Here is a 12271-nt window from a genome sequence, read left to right on the forward strand (position 1 = left end):
GCTCTGTTGCCTAGGCTGGAGTCCAGTGGTATAATCACAGCTCACTACAGCCTCCACCTCCTGGGATTAAGTGATCCCCCGCCTCAGCCTCCCGAGTAGCTGGGACTACAGATGCACACCACCACATCCAGCTAATTTTTATATTTTTTGTAGAGACAGAATCTTGCTACATTGCCCAGGCAGGTCTTGAATTCCTGGGCTCAAGTGATCCTTGTGCCTTGGCCTCCCAAAGTGCCGGGATTACAGGCAAAAGCCACCGCACACCGCTGAGTTCTTTTTAAAGCTAACTTTTTTTCTCTTTTTTAATTGAAAACTAATTGTTATTTAGTTGTTTATTTATTTTGACAGGATCTTGTTCTGTAGCCCAGGCTAGAGTGCAGTGGCAAAATCACAGCTCACTGCAGCCGTGACTTTTTGGGCTTAGGTGATCCTCCCACCTCAGCCTCCCAGGTAGCACAACCAAACCCAGCTAATTTATTTTTTATTTTTATTTTTTTTTGAGACAGAGTCTTGCTCTGTCACCCAGGCTGGAGCCAGGCTGCAGTATTGTGGCACAGTCTTGGCTTGCTGCAACCTCCACCTCCCGGGTTCAAGCAATTCTTCTGCCTCAGCCTCCTGAGTAGCTGGGATTACAGGTGCCTGCCACCACACCCAGCTAATTTTTGTATTTTTAGTAGAGATAGGGTTTTATCATGTTGGCCAGGCTGGTCTCGAACTCCTGACCTCAGGTGATTCGCCTGCCTCGGCCTCCCAAAGTGCTGGGATTACAGGCATGAGCCACCGCGCCTGGCCTAATTTTATTTTATTTTGGATTTTTTGAGACTGCATCTAGCTTTGTCACCCAGGCTGGAGTGCAGTGGCTCGATCTTGTTGCACTGCAACCTCCACCTCCCGGGTCAAGCGATTCTCCTGCCTCAGCCTCCGGAGTAGCTGGGATTGCAGGCACCCACCACCACACCCAGCTAATTTTTGTATTTTTAGTAGAGATGGGGTTTCACCATGTTGCCCAGGCTGGTGTTGAACTTCTGAGCTCAAGCAATATGCCCACCTTGGCCTCCCAAGGTGCTAGAATTACAGGTGTGAGCCTCCGCACCCAGCTCAATTTTTTTTCTTTTTTCTTTTAAAGACAAGAGTTTTGCTCTTGTTGCCCAGGCTGGAGTGCAATGGCAGAATCTCAGCTCACCGCAACCTCTGCCTCCCAGGTTCAAGTGATTCTCCTGCCTCAGCCTCCCAAGTAGCTCGGACTACAGGCGCCTGCCACCACGCCCAGAAAATTTTTGTATTTTTAGTTGAGACGAGGTTTCACCATGTTGGCCAGGCTGGTCTTGAACTCCTTTCCTCAGGTGATCCACCCACCTTGCCCTTACAAAGTGCTGGGATTACAGGCGTGAGCCACCGCGCCCGGCCGCCCAGCCCAATTTTTTTGTATTTTTGGTAGAGACAGGATGTTGCAATGTTGCCCAGGCTGGTCTCGAACTCCTGGAGTCAAGGGATCATCCCACTTCAGCCTCCCAAAGTGCTGGGACTACAGGTGTGAGCCACCATACCCAGCTTCCATCAGTCTCTTTATAAAATTAATTTTTAATCATAGGTAACTCTAGAACATATCCTCATATGTCTAATTGGGAAAAATTCTCATTCCCTCTTTTTTTCCATAGCAGTCCCTCTGATAAGTCAGACACGGAAACCATGAAGCTCCTACTGACTGACACGTTTCCATACATATATACATCACTTGGCCTGCTGCTTTACAATTTTGTCTTGTTTTGCTTTGCTTTTACGTGGATGGAGTCACACAGCGAAAGTCACACTTTACTGAGAATTCTCTTCCTCAGTTTTCATTTGTGAGCGTTCAACATGCATCTGGCGAGTTCTCCATATTTTTCTGGCTGTACCACATTCCTTGTAAACGGCGTCATAGGGTTCCATGGTGTGGATAAACCAGTTTACTAAGCCACTCCCTGTCAGTGGGCTTTAGGTTGCTTTCTGTTTTCCTGCTTTCATACATAATATGGTAGGGAGCATCCCTGTTTGTACTTTCTTGTACTCTTGTGCAGATGGTTCCTGAGGGTAGATCTAAAAACTGGAAATAGGCCGGGCGTGGTGGCTCACACCTGTAATCCCAGCACTTTGGAAGGCCAAGGCAGGCGAATCACTCAAGGTCAGGAGTTCCAGACCAGCCTGGCCAACATGGTCAAACCCCGTCTCTACTAAAAATACAAAAATTAGCCAGACGTGCTGACAGGCGCCTGTAATCCCAGCTACTCGGGAGGCTGAGGCAGGAGAATCGCTTGAACCCGGGAGGCGGATGTTGGAGTGAACCAAGATTGCAACACTCTACTCCAACCTGGGTGACAGAGTATGACTCCGTCTCAAACAAATAAATAAATAAAAATGAAAACTGGAAATAGGGCCAGGCACGGTGGCTCACACCTGTAATCCCAGCACTTTGGGAGGCTGAGGCAGGCAGATCACTAGAGGTCAGGAGTTTCAGACCAGCCTGGCCAGCATGGTGAAACCCTGTGTCTACTAAAAATACAAAAATTAGCCAGACATGGTGTGGCCCACGCCTGTAATCCCAGCTACTCGGGAGGCTGAAGCAGGAGAATCCCTCGAGCCAAGGAGGCAGAATTTGCACTGAGCTGAGATTGTGCCACTGCACTCCAGCCTGAGCAACAGAGCAGACTCTGTCTCAAAAAAAAAAAAAGCCGGTGGTGGTGGTGCACACCTGTAGTCCCAGCTACTCAGGAGGGTGGGGTAGGAGGATCGCTGGAGGCCAGGAGTTTGAGGCTACAGGGAGCTGTGACTGCGCCACTGCACTCCAAACTGGGAGACAGAGTGAGACCCTGTCTCAATAAACAAACAAAAAATGGAAATACCAGGTTGTAAAGTCTGGGTGATTATAATTTTACTAGCCTGACAAATTGCCTTCCACACGGGGACAACCAGCGTGCATTCCCACCAGCAACAGCTCACTCTGCCCATATCCCCACATGTGCCACAGCACTGGGAGTTATCAAGTTTTTTTTGTTTTTTTGGGTTTTTTTGTTTTTTTTTTAAGAGACAGGATCTCACTCTCTCACCCAGGCTGAGTGCAGTGGTGCAATCATGGCTCACTGCAGCCTTGGCCTCCTGGGCTCAAGCGATCCTCCGGCCTCAACCTCCTGAGTAGCTGGGACTACAGGCACGTGCCACCACCCCTGGTGATTTTTTTTCATCTTTGCCAACCTGGGGAGGGAGGAGAGTGTTATTCCATCTTGTGGGTTGCTGGTGAGGCTGGGGTCTTCCCTTGGGTTTGGATGGGTGCTGTCACCTTGGTCTACGGATTGCCCCTCTGACCCTGTTTTGGTCTCTCTCTTACCCGCCACGCCCTGCGGCTTAGATATCTCTGCGACTTTACCTACTACACCTCTCTGTACCAGAGTCACGGTCGATCAGCCTTCGTCCATGTGCCCCCACTGGGGAAGCCATACAACGCGGACCAGCTGGGCAGGGCACTGAGGGCCATCATTGAGGAGATGCTGGACCTTCTGGAGCAGTCAGAGGGCAAAATCAACTATTGTCACAAACACTGAGGGATGCTCAGGTCTCCTAAGACCTCATCCTGCTGGGGACCCCACGAGGGGACATCCACCCTCTGGGTGTGGCCAGGAAAAGACAAGCTCTTCAGCTTGGGGATCCGATGTGGAAGATTCTGATCTGCCCACCTCCTCTTCCTCCTTCTCTACAAAAGCTCCAGTTGATTTGAGGGAAGTGGGTAAATTTTTTTTTCTCCCATTTTCCTCCCTGCATCTGGGGACACAACTGCCGTGACCAGGGAGGCCAGCCTGGGAGGTCCAGATGCCCAGGGAGAATCTTGGTCTGGTGGATCCATGAGCTGTGATACCATGGCTGGGGCCACGTGTTCACCTGCTTTCCTGTCCATTGGTGAAGGAATTTCAGAATTCACTTTATATGCAAGACTGGCTTTTACCAAATTTAAAAGCCTCTCGATGAGTCCTCGACCTTGAACTGTGCTCAATAGCCTGGCCCTTTCTGGGGCCACCCTGGGATATGGCATTTTTTCTTTTTTTCTTTCTTTCTTCTTCTTCTTCTTTTTTTTTTTTTTTAAATACAATAGTGCTAGTTTGGGCACAGAGTAATTTATATTCCCTTTGGTTAAAATGCAGGCTTTTTAGCCAACTACAAAAGTGTCTCCCCCCCTCCACTCACCCACCGGGGTGAGGCCACTTTTACCTCCTGCCCTGAAAATTGGACTTAAGATGCCATGTCTTGGCCGGGCGCAGTGGCTCATGCCTGTAATCCCAGCACTTTGGAAGGCCAGGGTGGGCGGATCACTTGAGATCAGGAGTTCAAGATCAGCCTGACCAACATGGTGAAACCCCACCTCTACTAAAAATACAAAAATTAGCCGGGCACGGTGATGCATGCCTGTAGTCCTAGCTACTCGGGAGGCTGAGGCTGGAGAATCGCTTGAACCTGGGAAGCAGAGGTTGCAGTGAGCTAAGATTGCACGGCTGCACTCCAGCCTGGGTGACAGAGTGAGACTCTGTCTCAAAACAATTGGACTTAAGATGGCATGTCTTTGTTTTAGGGCCAAAAATGAGGCCCCCTTGCTTAAGGCATGGGGTCTGTGGCCAGGCGACGGGGTGGGACTGCCGCTCCAGATGTGGCCATGGGGGTGGTGGTCCTTTCAACACCAAGCTATGAGCTGTTGCCATGGAGACCAGGGCCACCTGTGGAAAGGCGGATTTTGTCTGCTTTTGACTTTTCTTTTTTAATATGTAAAACTCCACAGCAGCGGAAAAACCCCCCACTTCTGGCCTGGAGCTTCAAGGTTTTGGTGCTGGGACGAGTTTGTTGTTCTCCTTAGCAGGGTGGCGCGGGGGGCTCAAAACGGGGGCGCGGGAGCTGGAGTTGGCAGAGCTTTGCATGTCCCGGCATGTCTGAGCAGGAGGAATTCCGGGCGGCCAAAGGGTTTTATGTAGATTGCTTTTGGACACTCGCCCAGGAGTCAGGAGTCGATTTTTATCTCACTTCCTGGTAACCTTGAACTTACCAGGCAGGGATAAGATGATGTAACCTTCCTCAGATGATATAAGTTCAGCCAGATCTTGCTGCCCATTAGGGAGAGAGGACGACCCCCACAGTGAAACTAATTGAGTGAAATGCACGTTCTGGAAATCAGTTTCTATTTTGGCCTGGGGGAATGTGGCTATACTGCTTCCCTGAGTGTGACACAGTTGGAATCTAATCTTGTTGGTTTCCCAACATCTAGGTTTTTTTTTTTTTTTTTTGTGATAGGATCTTGTTCTGTTGACCAGGCTGGAGTACAGTAGTGTGATCATGGGTCACTGCAGCCTCCCCCTCCTGGGCTCAAGTGATCCTCCCATCTCAGCCTCCTGAGTAGCTGGGACTACAGGCATGCACCACCACACCTGGCTAATTTTTAAATTTTTTATACAGACAGGGTTTCGCCATGTTGCCCAGGCTGGTCTCGGACTCCTGGACTCAAACTGATCCTCCTTTCTTGGCCTCCCAAAGTGCTGGGATTACAGGCATGAGCCACTGTACCCAGCCCAGTTCTTTCTTAAAGCAGCTGAGAGTTTTGTTTTCTTCAGCGTTCACCTTCCTTGTCTCCAGTTCCGATGCTGGCAGTGGTTCCTACCTCTATTAGGTTTCTAGATCGTTTGGGAACGGGGTTGATGGGTTTCTGTGAAACACATTTTCCAAGTTTTGGGCTTTCTCTGGAGGGGAAGGTGGATGCTGGTGGGTGACTTGCAGTGGGCGCCTGGCAGTGGGTGTGGACTGTGACTGGTAGGTGGAAATGAGTAGGGACACTATTGTTCCCTCCATGCCAGCCTTCTTTTTGCTGGAAATGCCCCCTCCACACCCCTGGTAGCTCTCTGTGTCCTGAGAAATCCAGAGTGTGGGAGACATCACTGCATCTGTCCCCCCAGCTCCTGTGAAGGGAAGCTGCGGCCTCTTTTGAATGTGGGGAACAACTGAAGACTCAGGGATCACCCAGAGGTCTGGTGGAAAACAACTTCAGGCTTCATCTTGCTCTATTCCTCAGAGGTCTGGTCTGTGGGCCTCTGAGAAGAAAACAGGTCTAGCCAAGACAAGGGCAAAATGGGGAAGGGGGTGTGCCAGGCCTGAACTGAGCTAAGCACCTGCCCTGGGCTCCACACTTCTTTCTTTGGCTTCATTTCGCCTCTGTGTTTAAAGCACTGTGTGACATAGCTCCTCAGAGATATAACCTATTGTCTGCTCATTGTCTAGTGTGTGTGTGTCATCTTTGTGTTCTTGCAGTGGTTTCACATTTCCTTACCCAGTCAAGCCAGTATCCCATCCTTCCTCATAATGCACAACATTTGGCTCATTTTATTTTTCTCATTGTTATTTTTTATTTTTATTTTTTGAGATGGATTCTCACACCGTCACCCGGGCTAGAGTGCAATGGCGTGATCTCGGCTCACTGCAACCTCCACCTCCTGGGTTTACACAATTCTCCTGCCTCAGCCTCCCGAGTAGCTGGGATTACAGGCGCCCGTCACCACACCTGGCTAATTTTTGTATTTTTAGTAGAGATGCAGTTTCACCATGTTGGCCAGGCTGGTCTTGAAATCTTGACCTCAGGTGATCCACCTGCCTTGGACTCCCAAAGTGCTGGGATTACAGGTGTGAGCTACTGCGCCTGGCCGAGTTTTTTACAAATATTTTTCTTTTGGTGGAACTCATCTATGCACTCTCTAGTGTGTTTTTCCACCTTTGTTGGGTCTCGGCTTAAAATATCCTCATGTGGGCTAGGTGTGGTTATTCACACCTGTAATCCTAGCACTTTGGGAGGTTGAGGCAGGAGAATCCCTTGAGCCAGGAGTTCAATACCAGCCTGGGCAACATAGCAAGAGACCCCATATCTACCAAAACATACAAAAATTAGCCAGACGTGGTGGTGCATGCCTGTGGTCCCAGATACTCAGGAGGCTGAGGCAGGAGGATCACCTGTGCCTGGGAGGTTGAAGCCCCAGTGAGCCATGATCACAACACTGTAGTCCAGCCTCGGTGACACAGCAAGACTCTGTCTCAAAAAAAAAAAAAAAAAAAAATCCTCATGCAAGAAGGTAAGGACCAAGTCCATTCCCTCTTGCCTCATTTTCAGAGCCTGGGGTAGGGGCTACAGGTGGCATAGGAAGGGTCTGCAAAGTGAGTGGGACTTGGCAGGTGTTGGGAAGAGGAATAGGGGTGGCAAGTTCAATGGTAGAAAGACAGGCTGAGGGGTATGGTGGGAAGGCTGGGGGAGAAAGGTGAGAAGTGATTGGGGGGGCTTCCCTGATGAGTCCTCATGGAGGGTGCTGAGGCAGGGAACAGGGGTGCAGGGACAGTGATCAGGGCACCTGGTGCCTGACCAACTTGATGATGGCATCTCTTTTAAGATGTCCAAGTCTGTGCACTTTTATTCCTTTATTCGGCCCCTAGCACCCCCTCCCCACCCCAAAGAAGGTCAGTGGCATGTGTGTGGGGATGTAGCTCAAAAAAGAAATAAGATGGAGTGGAAAGGAAAGAAAGGAAGATGCAGGAATTCAAGGTGGGTGGGCTGAGCTTGGGGCCACCTAGCCCACCTGCTCCAATCAAGGGCTGGCACAAGCCTGAGCCCACTTGGAGAGGCAGGGCTGGGCAGGGACAGGGGGTGGGGGCCAAAATCACAGCTTCCCCATCAGAGCCAGATGTGTGGAGGAAATGTCCCAGATGGCACTAGTTTCTCGGCAAGGAGGGGAATCCTGGAGATGGTTCATGTCTGTGATCCCAGTGCTTTGGGAGGCTGAGGTGGGAGGATTGCTTGAGTCCGGGAGTTCGAGACCAGCCCTGGGCAACATGGCGAGACCCCATCTCTACAGAAATTAAAAAATTAGTCAGTTGTGGTGTCAAGCACCTGTAGTCCCAGCTACTTGGGAGGCTGGGAGGCTTATCTGATCCCGGGAGGTGAAGGCTGCAATGAGCCATGATTACTCTACTGTACCCCAGCCTGGGCAACAGAGCAAGACCCTGTCTCAAAATTAAGAAAAAAAAAAAAAAAAAAGGGCCAGGCACAGTGGCTTACGCCTGTTATCCCAGCACTTTGGGAGGCCAAGGCTGGCTGATCGCTTGAGGCCAGGAGTTTGGAACCAGCGTGGCCAACATAGCAAAACCCTATCTCTACTAAAAATACACAAATTAGTCAAGAGTGGGTGGTGCGTGCCTGTAATCCCAGCTACCTGGGAGGCTGAGACAGGAGAATTCCTTGAACCTGGGAGGCGGAGGTTGCAGTGGTGTGAGATCGCGCCACTGCATTCCAGACTGGGTGACATAGCAAGACTCTGTCTCAAAAAAAAAAAAAAGAATTCCCTGCTTTGCTTTTCTGCTCGTTGCTGGCATAGAAACATCTAGAACAGAAAGTATCCACTCTGGGGCAGATGGGAGAGCTGGAAAAGTAGATTCAAGATGCCTTTTAGTCTTGGAAGTTTCTTCCAGGAAGCAAGACCAGCTGGTATGTTTACACCTGCACTCCAGTGCCCTGGGGAGGTGACCAGGTGGAGGGGGATGGCTCATGGAAATCTGCCCCGCACAGCCGGCCCCCTTTTGGCTGCCACTGTCTAGACTGTTGGCCTTTGACCTCTCTGCCTCTTGTGGCGTCTGAACCTAGACATCTCTTTTGGAGCGAACTGGACAAAGCCCTATTCTCCGCAGCCCCAGCCTCTATCCTGAGGCCTCTGGGAGCTGCGTGACGGCCACCGTGGGGTGCTGATCATGGTCGAGGAGGCAGGTCTTTGCCAGGTTGCCCCATGCAGCCACCCATCCTCAGCATCCTAACTTGAGGGGGCAGGAGAGGCCTTTGTTTTTATAATCCGGATTAAATTTCCCTTCCCTGGGCACAAGTGCCTCATGAGGGCCTGGGGCTGCTGGTTGGGAGGGAAAGCGTCCCCGTTTTTGCAGTGAGGAGGCAGGCTGAGGGCTGGGGTTCCACTTAGACCCTCAGTAGAATGGCTGTTGGAGAGGCAGGCGCTGCCCAGTGCCCACATCTGGAAAGCTAATTCCTGGGTGGATGCTGAACATACCTGCTGAGAGACTCTGTCCCCTGGTTTCCAGGATAGTTGTCACAAGCTGCGTGGCGGGGGACTCCCAGGCCTTGAGGGACCCAGTCTCACCCCAAACTGCTCCCCCTCCCCCAAATTCCCTTTCTCCTCCTGCTCTTTTTCCCCACCATTCCTCCCCGCAGTTACCCACAGAAGTGCCTGCCTCTCCAGCGCTCACAGAACACACAAAAAGGGACAGGAATTGGTCACTGGGGGGTGGCCATGGCTCCTGACGAGTCAGACCAGGGTCTGGCCCAAGCCATTCAGAGGTGGGGTCTGGGGCCTGGGGGCTTTTGTGTCCTGACACTTTGTCTCAAGGAGATCCCACATAGGGATTTGAATTAGGCTTTCTGCTTGCCAAGGCCTGTGGCATCTGAGCCTGGCTGAGGGCTGGGCAAGCCTCCCCTGAGCCTTTGGAAGCCGAGTTCACTCTCTGCCTGCCCAGGGGAGCACCGGCTTGGTTCTGGGGGGGCTCCTCTAACATCTCAGGTTTTTATCTTGTCTTAAATTTCTCTCTAGGAAAAAACCCTTCCCTGCCAAAGGTGACTGTGTTTTCTGCCGCCAAAGAAGGGCCCGGTCCTTCCAGGCTCAGCGTGGCTTCTCCCTGACCCCCGCCACCTAGAACTTTTGCCAGTGCCTTTTCTGAAACTCCTGTGTCCCGGACCCCCCAGGCGGAGGATATGCCGGATTCTGCCTGGGGCTGGGCTCTAGGAGACCCCAAAGTTGACACCACAGAAAGCAAATAAAACACATGAAATACACATACATTTCCCGTGTGTCCTTGTGTGGGGCTGGAGTTCACCTGGGTGCCCGGGGATAGAGGGGACCCCGTGTCGCTGGGTTTCTATTCTCGGTGGTGCTGGGCCCAGGGCAGCTGGTGACCGTGTGCTGAGTGAATGAGAGCGGGGGAATTCTGCCCCGAGTGGTCTCCTTCCTCAAAATCAGAGGCCTGGCCGAGCGCAGTGGCTCACACCTGGAATCCCAGCACTTTGGGAGGCCGAGGTGGATGAATCACCTGAGGTCAGGAGTTCCAGACCAGCCTGGCCAACATGGCGAAACCCCGTCTCTACTAAAAATACAAAAATTAGCCAGGTGTGGTGGCACGTGCCTGTAATCCCAGCTACTCAGGAGGCTGAGGCAGGAGAATTGCTTGAATCCGGGAGGCGGAGGTCGCAGTGAGCCAAGATCGCACCACTGCACTGGGCAACAGTGTGAGACTCAGTCTCAAAAAACAACAGCAAAAAACCGCGGACCTTTGTTCCAACACACAGGGAGGTTGAGGAACTTGCCTGTGGTAACACAGGCGCTGGGATTTGAGCTATGATCTGCATCAACCTCCAGGGCATACAAAATCCACGCCATGGCTGGGCGTGGAGGCTCATGCCTGTGATCCCAGCACTTTGGGAGGCTGAGGCGGGCGGATCACCTGAGGTCAGGAGTTCAAGACCAGCCTGACCAACATGGTGAAACCCTGTCTCTACTAAAAATACAAAAATTAGGCCGGGCGCGGTGGCTCACGCCTGTAATCCCAGCACTTTGGGAGGCCGAGGCGGGCGGATCACGAGGTCAGGAGATCGAGACCATCCTGGCTAACACGGTGAAATCCCGTCTCTACTAAAAAATACAAAAAATTAGCCGGGTGCGGTGGCGGGCGCCTGTAGTCCCAGCTACTCGGGAGGCTGAGGCAGGAGAATGGGGTGAACCCAGGAGGCAGAGTTTGCAGTGAGCCGAGATCGCACCACTGCACTCCAGCCTGGGCAAAAGAGTGAGACTCTGTCTCAAAAAAAAAAAAAAAAATTCAAAAATTAGCCGGGTGTGGTGGCGGGCACCTGTAATCCCAGCTACTTGGGAGGCTGAGGCAGCAGAATCACTTGAACCCGGTGGGTGGAGGTTTCCGTGAGCTGAGATCGCGCCACTGCACTCCAGCCTGGGCGACAGAGCAAGACTCCATTTCAAAAAAAACCAAAAAATCCCCATCACTCTGACAGGGGATGCCATGCCATTGCCATCTTTACAGACAGGGAAACTGAGTTTCCACCAGTTGAAGCCCCTTGTCCCCTGTGTCACGGCCAGGGAGAGTAGGGGTGGGAATGTAAACTCAGGCTGGCTTCTCTGGAGCGGAGGGCCTTGAAGAACACAAATGGACGTGTTCATTCCCTATGCCTGTCCTTAGCAGGAATGAAGACACCCTTGTCTCTGGCTCTCTGAGACTAAACTTTTGACACCAAAGGGACTTGGACAACAAGGAAGATGTCCTGGAGCAAGTGGACCCCATGGGTTGGGGGAACTTCCTTGGAGTCACAGAGGACTGAGGGTTCTTGCACCCCCAGTGGAGGTATTCATATCTGGGTGGTCTTTCCCGTAGGATCGACTCTTATTATTATTATTTAATGTGGAGACAGGGTCTTGCCATATTGCCCAGGCTGGTCTCGAACTCCTGGGCTTAAGCTCTCTACCTGCCTCGGCCTCCCAAAGCTCTGGGATTCCAGGCATGAGCCACCACACCTGGCCCTTTGCTGTCTTGAGCCTTAGTTTACCCATTCCTCATGGGGCTTTTGTGGCAATTCAATGAGATTCTGCTTTTACCGCCCTTAACTTGGAGCCTGGTGCCCTGTCATTGCTCAGTAAATACAATGATCAGGGTGTGGGCTCTCGCTTATAATCCCAGCACTTTGGGAGGCTGAGGCGGATGGATCACTTGAGGTCAGGAGTTCGAGATCAGCCTGGGCAACATGGTAAGACCACCCCCCCATCTCTACAAAAAATACAAAAATTAGACAGGTGCAGTGGCGCACACCTGTAGTCCCAGCTACTCAGGAGGTTGAGGTGGGAGGATCACCTGAGCCTGGGGAGGTCAAGGCTGCAGTGAGTGGTGATCGTGCCACTGCACTCCAGCCTGAGTGACAGAGTGAGACCCCATCTCAAAAACAAAAACCCGGTCGGGTGCGGTGGCTCATGCCTGTAATCCCAGCACTTTGGGAGGCAAAGGCAGATGGATCATTTGAGGTCAGGAGTTCGAGACCAGCCTGGCCAACATGGAGAAACCCCGTCTCTACTAAAAATCCAAAAATTAGCCAGCCATGGTGGTAAATGCCTGTAATCCCAGCTACTCGGGAGGCTGAGGCAGGAGAATCGCTTGAACCAGGGAGGCTGAGGTT

The 12271-nt window shown here is 51.7% G+C and overlaps 1 protein-coding gene across 8 annotated transcripts in view; it reads left to right on the top strand.

The window, feature by feature from the left end:
* Positions 1 to 9874, top strand: part of PGPEP1 (pyroglutamyl-peptidase I) — a 29058-nt gene extending 19184 nt beyond the window's left edge. For 5 of the 8 annotated variants that reach the window (XM_054464766.2, XM_063658639.1, XM_054464768.2 and 2 more), the window contains one exon: positions 3383 to 9874. In XM_054464766.2, the coding sequence (XP_054320741.1) occupies positions 3383 to 3575 (193 nt within the window). In that variant the 3' untranslated portion in view covers positions 3576 to 9874. The remainder of the gene's footprint in view (positions 1 to 3382) is intronic. The other 3 variants (XM_054464767.2, XM_063658640.1, XM_054464769.2) reach the window with 2 other exon arrangements.
* Positions 9875 to 12271: the final 2397 nt, after the last annotated feature.

This window comes from Pongo pygmaeus, chromosome 20 (assembly GCF_028885625.2).
Source record: "Pongo pygmaeus isolate AG05252 chromosome 20, NHGRI_mPonPyg2-v2.0_pri, whole genome shotgun sequence".
Lineage (NCBI taxonomy): Eukaryota > Metazoa > Chordata > Mammalia > Primates > Hominidae > Pongo > Pongo pygmaeus.